The sequence below is a fragment of the Aquarana catesbeiana genome, linkage group LG03 (assembly GCF_042186555.1).
Source record: "Aquarana catesbeiana isolate 2022-GZ linkage group LG03, ASM4218655v1, whole genome shotgun sequence".
Lineage (NCBI taxonomy): Eukaryota > Metazoa > Chordata > Amphibia > Anura > Ranidae > Aquarana > Aquarana catesbeiana.
In genome coordinates, this window is record NC_133326.1 from 671,092,048 (window position 1) to 671,110,154 (window position 18,107).

The window sequence follows — 18,107 nt, forward strand, 5'->3', positions numbered from 1 at the left end:
CAATTATACAATCCTATATATACAATACTATAGCCACAGTTGATCCAGAGGAAGGCAAAAAACCCCCAGAAAAGCAGGATCCAATTTGCTCCAGCAGGGGAAAAAATTCCTTCCTGATCCCCTGAGAGGCAATCAGATATTCTCTGGATCAGTTTTACCTATAAATATTAGTATCCAGTTCTATTATGTGTATCTAGGAAAGAATTCAGGCCTTCCTTTAACCACTTCTGGACCGCCGCACGCCGATTGCTGCTATAACCCCCGGTATCCTCTTCTTCGGCGGGCAGTCCGGTTTCCAATAATAGTGGTCTCTGTGGGGATTCGCCGCGAGATCGCTTTTATCGGCGGTGGGAGAGGGGCCCCCCCTCCCGCCACTCTCCGGTGCCCTCCGCCGCTTACCGGAGACGTCGGTAGCCGCAGAGGCGATCGGATCCGTCTCCTTCCTGGGTATGGAGCTGAGTGAGGGGAAGATGGCCCCCGCCCGTCTCCATATCATTGCAGGGCGGAAGCGACGTCAAAACGTCATATCCGCCCATAGCTCTTAAAGGGACATTTTTTTTTTTTTTTTTAATGATAATTTTTTTTTTTTTTTTTTTAATTGCATTTTAATGTAAATATGAGATCTGAGGTCTTTTTGACCCCAGATCTCATATTTAAGAGGACCTGTCATGCTTTTTTTCTATTACAAGGGATGTTTACATTCCTTGCAATAGGAATAAAGGTGATACGATTTTTTTCTTAAAAGAACAGTGTAAAAATAAAAAATAAAGTAAATAAGAAAAAAAAAAATTTTAAACGCGCCCCCCGTCCCGCCGAGCTCGCGCACAGAAGCGAACGCATACATGAGTAGCGCCCGCATATGAAAACGGTGTTCAAACCACACATGTGAGGTATCACCGCGATCGGTGGAGCGAGAGCAATACTTCTAGCCCTAGACCTCCTCTGTAACTTAAAACATGCAACCTGTAGAATTTTCTAAACGTGGCCCATGGAGATTTTTAAGGGTAAAAGTTTGTCGCCATTCCACGAGCGGGCGCAACTTTGAAGCATGACATGTTGGGTATCAATTTAATCGGCGTAACATTATCTTTCAAAATATATTTTAAAAAATGGGCTAACTTTACTGTTATCTTATTTTTTAAATTAAAAAAAGTGTATTTTTTCCAAAAAAGTGCACTTGTAAGACCGCTGCACAAATACAGCGTGACAGAAAGTATTGCAATGACCGCAATTTTATTCTCTAGGGTGTTAGAAAAAAAATGTATAATGTTTGGGGGTTCGAAGTAGTTTTCTAGCAAAAAAAAAAATGTTTTTAACTTGTAAACAACAAATCTCAGAAAGAGGCTCGGTCCTTAAAGTGGCTGTACACCCTGTACAACCACTGTACAACCGACAGGTAAGTCTATATTAAGACCTACCTGTAGGTGCTGGAAATATCTCCTAAACTTCCACGGTTTAGGAGAAATTTATAAAGAAAATGTAGTGCGCCGATGTCTTTGGCGCATGCGCACTTTAGAAAGGGCACATTGTGCCCTTTCTAAAGGGGGTCATGCCGTGACTGGCGGCTCCCGCGCACATGCGCGGGAGTGACGTCACACGACTCCAGCCAGTCACAGAGCCGGAGTTCGCGCCCCCCCGGAAGTAAGAGGGGTGAAGATGGACGCTCCCTGCTAGTGGGGACCACGGTGACATCACAGGCTTCGGTGTCAGGTAAGTGACACATAATGGGCTACTATGCGATGCATAGTAGCCCATTATGCTTTACCTTTGCAGGGAAATAAAGTGGAAGTAAAACCCATCAGGCTTTACTTCCTCTTTAAGTGGTTAAACAATAACTTACTTTATTACTTTTATAAATACTTTTTTTTTTTTTTTTTCTAATTGCAGCTTTTCAATGCAAAAAAATAATAATAAAATGAAATAAATTATGATAAAAGGTTAAAAACTTTTTTTATTCTACCTTTTAATACAAACGAAATGACTGAAATAAAAAAAAAAAAACAAAAAAAAAACGAATGGCTAGAAAATTTGAAATAATTTTAAAATTCGCCAGGAATAAATTAGTTTAACATGTTTATAATTGCACTCTTTTTTTTGTTACAGTATGAAATGTTTCACATACTGTAGGTGGAGTACCATGTGTCACTTTTTTATTCTACCTTTTAATACAAACAAAGTTAATAAAATGAAAAAAATAATACTAAAGGCTAGAAAATTTGAAATAATAAAAAAATCACTAGGAAAAAAATAGTTTAAAAAGTTTATTATGATTGCGCTTTTATGTGTTACAGTACGAAATGTGTCACATACTGTATGTGGAGTTCCATGTGTCATTTTTTTATTGTACTTTTTTAATACAAACAAAATTAATAAAATGATTAAAAAAATACTAATGGCTAGAAAATTGCACTTTTTTGTGTTACAGTATGAAATGTGTCACATACTGCAGGTGGAGTTACATGTGTCACTTTTTTATTGAACTTTTTAATGCAAATAAAATGAATAAAATAAAAAATACTAATGGCTAGAAAATTTGAAATAATAAAAAAATCACCAGGAAAAATTAGTTTAAAAAGTTTATGATTGCACTTTTTTGTGTTATAGTATCAAATGTGTCACATACTGTAGGTGGAGTTACAAGTGTCACTTTTTTTTATTGTAATTTTTAATAAAAATAAAATGAATAAAATAAAATAAAAAATACTAATGGCTAGAAAATTTGAAATAATAAAAAATGACCAGGAAAAAAATAGTTGAAAAAGTTTATGATTGCACTTTTTTTGTGTTACAGTATGAAATGTGTCACATACTGTAGGCAGAGTTACATGTGTGACTTTTTATTGTACTTTTTTAATACAAACAAAATGAATAAAGTTGTTAAAAAAATACTAATGGCTAGAAAATTGCACTTTTTTGTGTTACAGTATGAAATGTGTCACCCACTGTAGGTGGAGTTACATGTGTCACTTTTTTATTGTACTTTTTTAATACAAATAAAATTAATAAAATAAAAAATACTAATGGCTAAAAAAATTTAAAAAATAAAAAAATCACCGGGAAAAAATTTGTTTAAAAAGTTTATGATTGCACTTCTTTGTGTTACAGTATGAAATGTGTCACATACTGTAGGCGGAGTTCCATGTGTCACTTTTTTATTGTACTTTTTAATACAAATAAAATGAATAAAATAAAATAAATAATACTAATGGCTAGAAAATTTGAAATAATAAAAAAAATTACCAGGAAAAAATTAGTTTAAAAAGTTTACGATTGCACTTTTTTGTGTTACAGTGTGAAATGTGTCACATACTGTAGGTGGAGTTCCATGTGTCACTTTTTTATTGTACTTTTTTATACAAACAAAATGAATAAACTGATTAAAAAAATACTAATGGCTAGAAAATTGCACTTTTTTATGTTACAGTATGAAAGTGTCACATACTGCAGGTAGAGTTACATGTGTCACTTTTTTATTGTACTTTTTAATACAAATAAAATGAATAAAATAAAAAATACTAATGGCTAGAAAATTTGAAATAATAAAAAATCACCAGGAGAAAATTAGTTTAAAAAGTTTATGATTGCACTTTTTTGTGTTACAGTATGAAATATGTCACATACTGTAGGTGGAGTTACATGTGTCACTTTTTTAATTGTACTTTTTAATACAAATAAAATGAATAAAATAAAATAAAAAATACTAATGGCTAGAAAAATTTAAATAATAAAAAATCACCAGGAAAAAATTAGTTTAAAAAGTTTACGATTGCACTTTTTTTGTGTTACAGTATGAAATGTGTCACATACTGTAGTTACATGTGTCTCTTTTTAATGGTATTTTTTTAATACAAACAAAATGAAAAAAATGTTAAAAAAAATACTAATGACTAGAAAATTTCACTTTTTTGTGTTACAATATAAAAGTGTCACATACTGCAGGTGGGGTTACACGTGTCACTTTTTTATTGTACTTTTTAATACAAATAAAATGAATAAAATAAAAAATACAAATGGCTAGAGAATTTAAATTAATAAAAAATCACCAAGAAAAAATTAGTTTAAAAAGTTTATGATTGCACTTTTTTGTGTTACAGTATGAAATGTGTCAGATACTGTAGGTGGAGTTACATGTGTCACTTTTTTATTGTACTTCTTAATACAAACAAAATGATAAAAAAAATACTAATGGCTAGAAAATTTGAAATAATAAAAAAATCACCAAAAAAAAAAAATTAGTTTAAAAAGTTTATGATTGCACTTTTTTGTGTTACAGTATGAAATGTGTCAGATACTGTAGGTGGAGTTACATGTGTCACTTCTTTATTGTACTTTTTAATACAAATATAATGAATAAAATAAAAAATACTAATGGCTAGAAAATTTGAAATAATAAAAAAATCACCAGGAAAAAATTAGTTTAAAAAGTTTATGATTGCACTTTTTGTGTTACAGTATGAAATGGGTCACATACTGTAAGCGGAGTTACACATGTCCCTTTTGTTATTGTACTTTTTAATACATACAAAAAGAACCAAAAAATATTAATGGCTACAAAATAGAAATAAAAAGCCACTAGGAAAATGTTAGTTTAAAAAAAAATGTATGATTTTACTCCCTTGTTTTCCAGTATGAAATCTGTCACCTAGGTGGAGTCACACTTTAAAACAAGGGCCATTCATAAAATTCTCTTTTCCTCGTTGCTGAGCTTTTTCCGCCTGGCACACACAGTGCTCTATTCTAGTCGAGCCAGGGAAATAATAATAACTGTACCGCAATAGACAAACTTCTCCCAATGAGGTCACTTTGGTTGACAGACGGCTAAATATGGAGAAGTGTACATTCACACACATGGTGTAGTGATTATTCACATCTGGCTGCAGACAGTGCAGGAGGCTTCCTCGTGTTATTGGGTCACACCCCGTAGGGAGGAGGGAGTGGTGGTGGTGGGGGGGGGGAATATTATGTATAAATACTTGGCTGGGACAATCCTCACTGCACATCAGCCAGCAGCTGGAGAAAGTGCAAAGTACAACTCCACTCATATCGCCCGAGATCAAACGTCTCTGGATATTACAAGTCTCTACGTTGCTACAAGATGATCATCAACATACGGTGAGTATTCTGAACAGGAACTTTGTTCTTTTTTTTCGTAATTGTACTAATTCTTTAGTTATTATTATGGCTTTTTACAAATTGACATCAATTCTTTAAAACTAATGGTGGCCATACACTGTACAATCTGATTGTACAATGTCCCTTATATCTACTGAGACTAGGAGGACACCTCTGAACAACCCATTTCATTTTTTATTTATTTATTTATTTACTTATTTTGTTAGCGTTGAGTGGAGTGGAAACGTTAGAACCTCTGTCCAATTTTTATTGCTGTCTGTCCAATTTTTATTGCTTTCCTCCAGGGAATGCTAATAATGGAAGACTTGCACTAGGCTTCGGTGGTAGAACAGGTAGGGTGGATGAATGCAAGGTCCAGCTCCTCCATTCATAGAAAGGCTTCCATTGTTGGACGCTGTAGTACAGCTTCTACGAATGGAGGACGCACTGATGAATAAAAGGTCCACCTCCTCCCTTCATAGAGAGGTTTCCATTGATGGACCCTGTATTACAACTTTTATGAATGAAGGATAGGCTGAATAATGCAAGGTCCAGCTCCTCCATTCATAGAGGGGTTTCCATTGATGGATGCTGTAGTACAACTTCTATGAATGTAGGATAGGCTGATTAATGCAAGGTCCACCTCCTCCATTAATATAGAGGTTTTCATTGATTGACACTGTAGTACAGATTCTACAAATGGAGGACGCACTGATGAATAAAAAGTCCAACTCCTCCATTCATAGAGGTTTCCATTGATGGACCCTGTATTAAAACTTCTATGAATGAAGAATAGGTTGATTAATGCAAGGTCCAGCTCCTCCATTCATAGAGGGGTTTCCATTGATGGACCCTGTATTACAACTTCCATGAATGAAGGATAGGCTGATTAATGCAAGGTCCAGCTCCTCCATTCACAGAGGGGTTTCCATTGATGGATGTTGTAGTACAACTTCTATGAACGAAGGATAAGCTGATTAATTCAAGGTCCAGCTCCTCCATTAATATAGAGCAGTGATGGTAAACCTTGGCACCCCAGATGTTTTGGAACTACATTTCCCATGGTGCTCAACTACAATGCAGAGTGCATGAGCATGATGGGAAATGTAGTTCCAAAACATCTGCGGTGCCAAGGTTTGCCATCACTGATGTAGAGGTTTTCATTGTTGGACGCTGTAGTACAGCTTCTACGATTGGAGGACGCACTGATGAATAAAAGGTCCACCTCCTCAATTCATAAAGCACTTTTCATTGATGGAAGCTATAGTAAAACTTCTATGAATGGAGTACAGGCTGATAAATGCAAGGTCCACCTCCTCTATTCTTAGAGCACTTTTCATTGATAGAATCTATAGTACAGCTTTCATGAATAAAGGAAAGGGAAGATATATCTTGACACTCTTTGCAAGTGCCTAGGACAGGTCCAGCGGTTGTATTAACCAGCGCAGCCCTGGAAGGCTAAGGCTGCGGGGTGGTGGGGGGGCAGAGGACTTCTTATTTCAATTAAGAGAGCAGCCACTAGCACAAGGGACACTTCCCATTGAATGTAAGTACCGTCTTTTATGATGATTAACAAAAATAACCTTAGGCTTTTAAATTTAAGGCAACGTACTAAGAAAAATATGTGAGCTGCCCTTGCTTAACTCTTGGCCTTGGAACAAGCATTTGAAAGTCAAAGTGAAGTCCAAGTTCCTGGGCTTCATATTTGTTCCTGGTCCAACTCAGGAAATACTGTAGCCGTTGGATCAGCATGACAGTCAGGCAACAAACATTTTCTGAAGAAGTCAGCATCCTCCATATCCTTTAACTACAAGTTTCCATTCTTTATGAATGCAGATATTACCTGGAATAACCCTGCATGATTCTTCCTCAATTCCCTCCTCACCAATCTCTCCCACTCTGTTCACAAAATGTACTTTCATAACATAGAATAAAGTTGTGGGAGGAACAAACTGTACCCGTTATGAGCGATCTTTTGTAAACCACGCACAGGTCTATAACTTTGTTATGTTATTTTATTACGTTATTGCTGAATTATTGTTGTTATTATTATTATTAATATTACTACTATTATTATTTTAATAATATAGTCATTATTCATTTTTTATAATATAATAATATTTAATTAGTATTATTATTTCAATTTTAATAATATAATGCCATTATTCATTTATTATAATAGGATAATATTTCATTCTTAAAATGTAATAATGATATTACATTGAAATAATTAAAAAAAAGTATTGTTATTAATAATATTAATAGTAGTATTAGTAGTAGCTATGTACAGGTTCTAAGAACTCCAGGAATTATTATTATTATTTGAATATGATTACTATAATCTCATTTATCATATTTTATAAATAAATATTATTATTTCATTATAATACTTTAATAATGGTAATAATAATTATATTGAAATAATAAAAACAACAACATTATTTTTTCATTATAATACTTTAATAATGGTAATAATAATTATATTGAAATAATAAAAACAACAATTATTATTATAATTATTATTCTCTATGAACAGGTTTCAGGAACTATCACCGAAGATGGGGCAGTGGTTGGGTCTGCCTATCTGGCATTTTAGCACAAAGCAGCAACTGTTAATAATTGGCCCCAATTATCAAAATGAAATAAGTACTGTCAGTGTTGCCCTAATGCAACCATATCAATCCAAATCTGCCCTGAAAAAAAAAAAAAGAAAGAACTGCATTCCCTTATGAAATGTTGATGTCCTGTGCTTGACAGCAATAGAGCTACATGTATAACTAATAGATGTAAATGTTTCTAATATATTTTTTCCAATGGTTTCAATACTTCCAAAGAGGACCAATTACAGGTCCAGGTCTTGTTAGTTGTGTTTGCATTCAATGTTAAAATTACCTTCACTTACACCTATGCCGCGTACAGACGATCGGACATTCCGACAACAAAACCCATGGATTTTTTCCTATGGATGTTGGCTCAAACTTGTCTTGCATACACACGGTCACACAAATCTTGTCGGAAATTCCGAACGTCAAGAACGCGGTGACGTACAACATGTACGATGAACCGAGAAAAATAAAGTTCAATAGCCAGTGCGGCTCTTCTGCTTGATTCCGAGCATGCGTGGAATTTTGTGCATCGGAATTGTGCACACACGATCACACGACAATGGATTTTGTTGTCGGAAAATTTGAGAACCAGCTCTCAAATTTTGTTTGGCAGAAATTCCGACAGCAAATGTCCGATGGAGCCTACACACGGTCGGAATTTTTGACAACAAGCTCACATTGAACATTTGTTGTCGGAAATTCCGACCGTGTGTATGCGGCATTAGATCACATCAACTGAACCTGTGATTTGTCCATGCAGGGCAAGGTAACAGGGTCACTTTAATAGCAGTTCCCATCAGACAGCTTACTTTTCCTGGTGGATCCAAGAAAATAGAGATACTTGGACTTGTGGACTCGCTCCCATTCCTCCCATTTGAAGGTGCTGGTGCGTGGTGAATGGCTGCTCAGGCCCACAGCACTGTCACATGGTGAGAAGGAAGTCCTCAAACGTGTCTAAGCTCTAAGTCACAACTTTTACAGGACTTTTTCCCTTTGCTCCTGGATGCCCAAGAAGAGCGATGGGGGAGCAAAGGGAAGGTGAATTTAAACTGACGGTGGGGTCGGCTTTGAAATAGGTAAATTTAAGCATGTCAATGTTTCTTTTTTGTATTTTTACAGGCTATTGGCACTTACCTTCCTGTCATGGACAGTGGCAGCTTCACGCCCAAACACCTTGAAAAAAGTGGCCCACAGGGAAGCTGGTTTTGGCCTTCGTTTGTTCCAGGAGGTTCTGCAGGAGCACAAACATAAGAATTTGGGGTTCTCACCTTATGGCGCTTCCTCTGCATTGAACATCCTTCAGTCTGGGGCAGATGGGGAGACACTGGAAGAATTTCGGACAGCTCTTAACTATGGATACTCTGGTAAGCCAATGGGTCATTTTTTAGGTGAATTTCACTGTCTATAACAGCCTTTCTCAACCCTTTTAATCATAGAGGGACCCTTAAAATCGATTTCAGATCTCAGACTACCCCTGCTAAAAATGATTATCTCTTAAATAGATCATCATATTATAGCTACACCACATTGGCAGTCAGTGAAATTCAGGCCATGTGGTCAGTGTAGTTATCTCATAGTTTGGTGGTCAGTGGAAGGAATGACCCTTACATTAGTGGTCATTGGGAAGAATTAACCTTACATTGGTGATCAGTGGGAAGAATGACCCTTATATTAGTGATCACTGAGAAGAATGCTCCTTACATTGGTGGTCAGTGGGGAAATAACGCTTACATTGGTAGTCAGTGTTAAGAATGACCCATACATTGGTGATGAGTGGGAAGAATGACCCTTACATGGTGATCATTGAGAAGAATGACCCTTACATTAATGATTAGTGGGTTAAATGCCCCTACATTGGTGGTCAGTGGGAAGAATGACCCTTACATTGGTACTTCTGTAATTCAGCGGGAAGATTGTTTTCCTTACAGACTGTTAACACGATCATTGGTGCCAGTGGTTATTTACCTGAAAAACCAGTGGAGAAGTTCCACTGGTCCCATGCCGCTGGCTCTGTGAAGTATCATTGGTGTTGGACACCTTAAGGCAAGAGATCAGTCCACCACTGCTCACTACTCAAGTGTTATATGTTATTCCTGTGAGTGAATGGGTTTCTTCTCAGGAACATAATATTGAGAGGTTGAATGGCTCATAACTTCAGAGCAGGGCTCGATACTGAGATAGAAACTAGGCCCTCTATGATAAAACTGGTACTAAAACATTAAAATTGCTGGTGTGGGTATATGTACAGAACATACTCTTATCTGCATTGAGTTTGCATGTATTCCCCATGCTTGGCTGTTCAGTTTCCTTCCTCAATACAGAAACTTTTACGGCTAATCAAAATTTACCCTAAACTTGGCTCAAAATATGTTTTGACTACTTTAGGAACATTCAATTGTAAGCAGAGATTGATATTATGTAATATGTCAAGTTTATAAAAAAAAAAAAAACATGATATACATGAAATCGCAACAAAGTCTGACATTGGTTTCAGTCCTGACTTTAACTGTAAGTATAAATTCCACTTACTCTCGTATTCTTGCCCCTTTAGAAAGAACAGTGTCTACTGCTCTTCGCAAAATCCGCCATCAGATTAGCGGCTCAAATGTCTCCGGAGAACACGCCACGAGGGTGAATTTAGCTGATGGACTTTTCATACAACGGGACCTTGACTTGACTCCAGGCTTCCTGAAAAGATTCCAGGCGATCTTCCAGCGCCATGTAGCCCAGATCAACTTTACAGACCCATTGCAAGCTAAGGATATCTTGAACCAATGGGTGGAGAACCAAACCGATGGTGAGAAGGCAGTTGAAAACTGAGTCTAGGGTTCTGTATATTTAGGACATTGGATAATGTGACTTACTTAGAGAGTTGTTTCAGCCTATAGGATGTTGCACTCACCATAACAACACCCAGTCAAACTGACTATGTTGTTTTGTACCTGCAAGGAAATGTTCGAAGAATGTCAAACCATGGACCTATTTGTGGTCTTTGTCTGCAGTCTTAAGAGCAAACCTGTGCTTTACCTATTCAGGGCTAAGTAACAGGTTTGGTTTAATTCCCTCCCCAACATGAACGCATTCTTCCTTAGTTCCCCCACTACTGTGTACAGTGAAGGGAGCCAAAGTAAATACCTGGTACAGCCATGTATGGAGGAGCATGCTCCATGTGACACTGGGCCAAACAGTCCTTTCACATAGGGAGTCCTTAGCCCTGTATGAGCTATGACTCCAGCAACTCATAGCTTACCTAGAACTTTTCTTTCGCTCACATAGCCTGAGCAGTGCTGCAAAGGACAGAGGGTAAGCATAAGCTGCATAGGCAAAGTAGAGAGTCACTTTATTGACTTATTTTAAAGGTGCAAGCTTCAGGGTGTCATCCTTATCCTTCACTAATAGGCGTGTTACTGACCTGACACACATGTGCATAAAAGGTGACCCTCAAAGAACAGTAATTAATTAAAGTGTTGGCATAGAGTGACATATATAGCATCAGGTTAGTTTACACTGCGCAAATGTTGGAGAACAAGTAGGGGAAAACCAACCAGACTTCAGCTGCAAACAGGTCCTTGGGTGTAATCTCCTTATACCTTCACTGAAAGGTACACAAGGGACATTTCAATACCTTAGAAAGTAACAGAGGATTCAATGATAACCTTTATGTTTTAGGTTTGCCTAGTTTTTTTTATTTCTTCACACTGACCATTGTCTGCTTATGTTGTAGGAATGATAAAGGATTTATTGGAAAGCAATTCAATTTCACCACTGACCCGACTGATCTTACTCAGCGCTGTCAGTTTCAAGGGAAAATGGGTCCTCCCATTCCCGGAAAAGGCCACCCACAGTAGGCCATTCTACCGTTCCGATGGATCTGTGGTCCAAACCCAAATGATGGCCAATACTGCCAAGTACAACTGTAGTAAGTATTGACCAACGGGATATTTCCATTGAAATGCATTACAGTAGATATTACCAGACAGGGACTCATTTAACAGTATAATAAATTCTCTTGTCCCTTAGGTGAATTTGAAACTCCAGATGGAGAGTATTATGATGTCATCGAGCTGCCATATGAAGGAGGAGACCTCAGCATGTTGATAGCTGCGCCTTATGAGAAACATGTACCACTGTCCGCCATCACGAACATCTTGACTCCAGAGCTCATCAACCAATGGAAAGCCAATATGCAGAAATTAACCCGTCTCTTAGTTTTGCCAAAGTAAGCATTATCCCATGTCTTTTCACAGTCTGATCCAAAGAAATCTTTACTTAAAACCAGGGCTTTTTTTCTCAAACAGTAGGTGCTGGAACTTAACCAGGGCCCCACAAAACCCCTCCCCCTACACACACCCTCCAAATCACATCAAATAGTGGGTGTGTTAATAGTAGGAGGGTCTTAAAGGGGCATTAAATACCAGGATTGCATTACATACAGAGCTGTCACTTGTAAACACAGAAACCAGACTTCTGTGTTTACAATTGATTGTGGTGAGCAGGCACCAAAGGGTCTGAGCCAGAGGTGGTGGAACTGAGTTCCACCAAGTTCCCCCTGAAAAAAAGCCCTGCTTAAAACTGATATTTGGTGCAGTAGAGCTCAAACACAAAGTATGAATTTTAAAAGGGTCCCAGAAGGGTCACAATAGGGGGCTGTCCTAAATCTCAACATGGCCATGCCATGCTGAAATTTTTTAGCCATTCTACTTGTGCCACCGTAGTAAGCTTTGCTTGGGACTGCATTCAGGACACACTGGGGAAAACAACCACATTCTCTTCCACCTACAGCTGAGGAATCTATTTTGTTTGGAAATGTTCTTTAAAAATTGAACTCTACTAAGCTTAATTTCCATAAAAACTGAACCTAGTGCAGTCTTGGGGGAAAATAACCCAACACTTTTTGGGGCCTCAAACAGTCATATACAGGAAGAACTGAAGGTCACTTTACCCAAAAATAACATTTTAGTCCAACTGGGAAAGCAGGAGCCCCTTAAAATGTCCAAAGCAGGTGTTTAGACTTGGTCCTCAAGAGATAGAAGAAACTGTATGGAAGTTCAACTCTACAGCATCCAATAAACAATGAAACATCAATGTCCCTTTAGTTAATTATAGTCATTGTAGGAGATGGCCACAGATGTAACCCACGTCCACTGATGTCCAATACACCACGGGGCTGTTTTACTAAAACTAGAGAGTGCAAAATCTGGTGCAGCTGTGCATGGTAACCACTGAACTTCTACTGTAACTTCAGCTTGTTCAATTAAACTTTGACAAAAAAATTTGAAGCTGATTGGTTTTATGCAGAGCTGCACCAGATTTTGCACTCTCCAGTTTTAGAAAATGAACCTCAACGGGTGTCTGGACTGGGAGACCAACTAAGCTCCATATTAACACCCCTCTCACTTTAAAAAAAAAATGAAACAAGATTGTTAGTAGGCTGTATGTGGGGATCAATTCAACTCTGCTATTCAAAATGAGTTTAGACTAGAGATCTTGAAAGTAAACCTATACTGAGAGACCACGGAGGGGTCACTGCAGATGTTTCCTTTGGTAAATTCTAATTACCTGCTTATAGGTAGATCATAAGTTTTTAAGTTCACCCTAACATTTTAATTTGCATGCTTGATCTGTGTCTATAAGTGCTGAAGCCAGAGGTAGCCTGCAATTAGCATTTAAGTATGGTAGATCTGTGATAGTAGCCTTGTATTTTTCTTCAGCTCCTTCTGAACACGATATTAATAATCTCTCTTGTCCTCAGGTTTTCTCTGGTCAGTGAGGTCAATCTGAAGACTCCTCTTGAGCGTCTCGGCATTGAAGACATGTTCTCAGAGGAAAAAGCCGACTTCAGCCGCTTGTCAAGTAAGTAACTGGAAAAATTAATTAATGGGGAAGAGCATAGCAGAGCTAGCTTCTTAGCAGGGTTGGGTTAGGAATTTGCTTCATTTTCTAATATAACAATCTATTTTTTTTCCACTAAAGGTGAAAGGCCACTGTATGTGTCAGAAGCATTCCAGAAAATCAAAGTTGAAGTGACAGAAAGTGGAACAAGAGCTTCAGCTGCTACAGGTAAGAGGTCAAGTCTTTACTAGTATCAAATGAGGCCATGGACTTCATTAGAGTTACCAGCTAGTAGGAGGGCTTATCTGAATATAAAGTGAATGGAATGTTTAGGCAGGCTCTCATAGCAAGATTTTAAGGAAATTGTACATTCCAATTGAGGGTTGTGTGGCCACCTTCATCTCATCAGAGTTTTTAAAATGGTCCTGAATTTCAGGATATGAGAATGCAGTCTTACTGTTCCCAGCGCTGCCTCTGTATGCCAAGAGAGGGAAATTGCAGAGATTCATGCAAAATACTTTAAATACATAAAGCATACTGAAATTTAACAAGATATATGGTGGTAGAGTGCTGCAACCTTGGATAGGTAGATATCAAAGTGAGTATCCAACTTTTATAAGCAACTCTCAACTATGGTGCCCTACAATAGTGTTTCTGAACCTTGTTGAGGCCAGTGTCCAGTAAATACTCACTTCCAAACCTTTCATGCCCCAACAATAAAAAAATGTTTAGGAATACAAAATATGTACTGAAATTCTGTAAGGCCCTGGATGGGGCTGGGTGTCACTATGAGGGCATAGAAGGTCTACAGGGTGTTAGGAGATTCTGAAGACTTGGTGGCCCTGCAGGGGGTGAGGTTTCTGGAGAAAGCTGGGCGCAGCTGTGAGGCATGGACAGGCTTGGGGTCTCTCCAGGAGGCTGGGGGTTTTGTGGGAGACTGGAAAGCACTGCGGGGGGCTTGGGCACACTGTGGGACACTGTTGGGGGTACTATGAGGGGCTGGAGGCTCTGTGGGAGGGGGGTGCTATGGGAAGTTGGCAGGAAGTGTGGGGACTCTTTGGGGCCTGGGAGCACTGTGGGACACTGTTGGGGACACTATGAGGGGCTGGAGGCTCTGTGGGGACTGGGGGCAGCATGAGAAGTTGGCAGGCAATGTGGGGACTCTTAGGGGCCTAAGGGCACTGTGAGCAATTGAAGAGCACTGTAGGCCACTATGGTTGAGTGGCACTTTGGGAGTCAGGAGGCACTGTGGGAGGTTAGAGGATCTGCAGATAGCTGGAGGCAGCAACACTAGCGTGCCACGACCCTTTAGTTGAGAACCACTGTTCTAGATGGTCCTGAAGTATTCCAAAGTACAATAAAAATGAGAGCTCCACAAAAACTTGAATAAGTCCAATTAAATATTATTTTTCACAACAAGAGGTAAAAAAGCTGACACGTTTTGTGATCTCATAACACCCTTCTTCAGGACTTTAATGCTGACTGTAAATTTTAGATGATACTGGACAATAGTTGCAAAGTTAACAGATCAATGGGACTAAGTAAATATAGATCCCCAGTGCAGAATAAAAAGCATCGGGATTAGAGAAGTTATATATAAAGTTGAATAAAGGCCTTTACAAACTAGCATATGAAACAAAACTCATCAATATATTTGCCCTAGTAGGGCTGTGCAGATATGGTTACCAATATGTCAATGTTTCCACAGCTGTGATTCTGCTGGCTCGTATGGCTCCTCTTGAAGTTATCATGGACCATCCTTTCTTGTTCCTCATCCGACACAACCCAACAGGTGAGGCATGCTCTCATTTCCATACTAGTGTAAGCTGTATGCCCTAAGACTACAGCAGTCCTTTCATTTAAAGTGGTTGTAAAGGCTGAAGGTTGTTGACCTTACTGCATTCTATGCATGAAGGTAAGAAACCTTCAGTGTGCAGCTCTCCCTTCAGTTCCCCTAATACTTACCTGAGCCCCATCTCGATCCAGTGCTGTGCACGAGAGCTGAGGCTCTCCTGGGTCTCTGCCTCCCCATTGTCATAGTCGCAGCAGTGGGAGCCATTGGCAGTGCAGTGATGAGGGAGTGGGGGGGCAGGACTGAACCACACTCTGTGTGTCCCATAGACATACAGGGAGTGAGCAAGCTGCATGCTTTGGGGGCAAGAGGGAGGGACCAGAAGCATCCGAAAATTCCAAATAATAACTAACTAATAATAACTAATAAACTATTAAATTATAGGTATTGGAATTTCCTTTCAAATTTGGCTGTTGTCAAATGTAACAAATACGAATTTAGCCCAAGTTACGAATTGTCCGAAATAACGAATGCCGCATCTAAACAAATGGAACGGAACTAATTAATAATAATAAATAATAATAAAATGTTTTTATTATTAATAATTAGTTATGTTCTATTCGTTTAGATACAGCATTCATAATTTTGGATGATTCGCAACTTCAGATAAATTTGTATTCATTACGTTCACTAACTTTGAAAGGAAATTCCAATACCTATAATTTAATAGTGAGTTATTATTAGTTAGTTATTATTTCAGATATTTTTGGGTTTTCAAATTTTCGTTCTTATCTTCGGGTTTTAGTTCTTTTGAATTTTCGTTCTTATTTTTGGATTTTCGAATTTTGACTTTCTGAACTTTGGAATTTCCGATCTTCCGAATTTCCAAATTTATGAATTTACGAATATTCAGGAAAATTTGTTAAACAAGTTTTTATTCATTCGGATATTTCCAAATGAACGAATTTGTCGAAATTCGTTAAACAACGAATATGGAACGAAACGAATTGCAAATGTCTACTGATTTTTATCTGCTGCCGCTAAGTAAAACTTACAGGTCTTGTCCCTCCCTTGGCTGGGCAATGAAAGGCAAAGCAGCAAACTGATCAGGTCTTCTCTCTGCTCTCTCCTCCTATAACATTCTTCTTTCCTGCTGTACAGGGGGTTACAAGAGGCTGATACCAAGCCAAATGCTTGCATTAAATAAATAAAATAAAATTATGATTCAATAATTATTAATATAGAGCTGCATTAATTTCCGTCTTTTATATCTGCCCGGAGATCAGCTTTGAAGGGTCATTTCTCATAAGTCGACTGTTGTAGGTGGAGTTGATTAGAGATTTTGGCAGCTTCGGTGGTGAGAGCTTCAAGTGTTCCAAGTTAGCTTTGGGGGTTTTCCAGTCATTGTCCAAAAAATGCAAAATAAATGGAAAAAGTCCCCCCCAAGGAGTGTAGGACCCTCTTGCAATGGCCCTAGCAGAAGCACAGAGCTGAAACTGACATTCATAGCTCACTACAAGAGAAAAAAAAAAATGTATTCATTTATTTTTAATTTATTAATTGTATATTTATTTTTTATTATAAAATCATTTTAGTAATAGAGTGGATGTAAAATATGCATTGTACTTTACCACATTGAGATACAATGTCTCTTATTCTTTCTTTTAGGTACACTGCTGTTCATAGGACAAGTCATGGAGCCATGAGTCTAGCGCCATCTAGTGATAATATTCGGTGCCTCACCTCCATCACCTTTTGACCAGCAATAGTGAAAAGTCGCTACGGCTGAGAGAAGCTTTGATTCTAGAGGAGCTTGAAGGACTACTAAGGGGGGGGAAATGGGGAGCCACGGGTAGTGTGAATGCAGTATGAGCGCGCTGTATGGAGTGTGTGAGCGGGTCATCGTGAGTTATTAAAAAAAAAAAGATTATATTTGTTAATGAGATTTATATTGCTGAGTATGACATTTTTATACTGTTTGTATATTTAATAAATCTATTTATTTATATTTTACCCCAGCCTTGTATGTAACGTGTATTATCATCAATGGAAGGAAAAAAAAAAAGTATTGATAAACATTTGCATGACCGTGAAAGTTATAAACTCAACATTGTGACCTCATAGGGGTTCACACTAATGCCGCGTACACACGGTCGGAATTTCCGACAACAAATGTTCGATGTGAGCTTGTTGTCGGAAATTCCGACCGTGTGTAGGCTCCATCGGACACTTGCTGTCGGAATTTCCGACAACAAAAACTTGAGATTTGGATCTCAAATTTTCCGACAACAAAATCCGTTGTCGGAAATTCTGATCGTGTGCACACAATTCTGACGCGCCAAATTCCATACATGCTCAGAATCAAGCAGAAGAGCCACACTGGCTATTGGACTTCATTTTTCTTGGCTCGTCGTACGTGTTGTACGTCACCGCGTTCTTGACGTTCGGAATTTCCGACAACAGTTGTGTGGACCGTGTGTATGCAAGAAAAGTTTGAGCCAACATCCGTAAAAAAAACACATGGATTTTGTTGTCGGAATGTCCGATCGTGTGTACGGGGCATAAGCGTGCTGCTGTAACATATGTGAATAGGCCTTTAACCCTTTCGCTGCCAGGGTAGTTGTTTTGCATTTTTTTGTAAACATGTTTAACCATTTCAATGCAGGGCACTTATACACCTTCCTGCCCAGGCCAATTTTCAGCTTTCAGCGCTCTCACATTTTGAATGACAATTACGCTGTACCCCAACAGACTTTTTATAATTT

The 18,107-nt window shown here is 38.2% G+C and overlaps 1 protein-coding gene across 1 annotated transcript; it reads left to right on the forward strand.

The window, feature by feature from the left end:
* Positions 1 to 4,960: 4,960 nt before the first annotated feature.
* On the forward strand, positions 4,961 to 17,316 carry SERPINE1 (serpin family E member 1). Its single transcript, XM_073622851.1, has 9 exons — positions 4,961 to 5,112; positions 8,838 to 9,082; positions 10,270 to 10,515; positions 11,443 to 11,637; positions 11,739 to 11,937; positions 13,471 to 13,571; positions 13,692 to 13,778; positions 15,259 to 15,342; positions 17,011 to 17,316. The coding sequence occupies exons 1-9, from the start codon at positions 5,096 to 5,098 to the stop codon at positions 17,046 to 17,048; spliced, it is 1,212 nt and encodes a 403-aa protein (XP_073478952.1). The 5' UTR covers positions 4,961 to 5,095; the 3' UTR covers positions 17,049 to 17,316.
* The last annotated feature ends 791 nt before the right edge of the window (positions 17,317 to 18,107 follow it).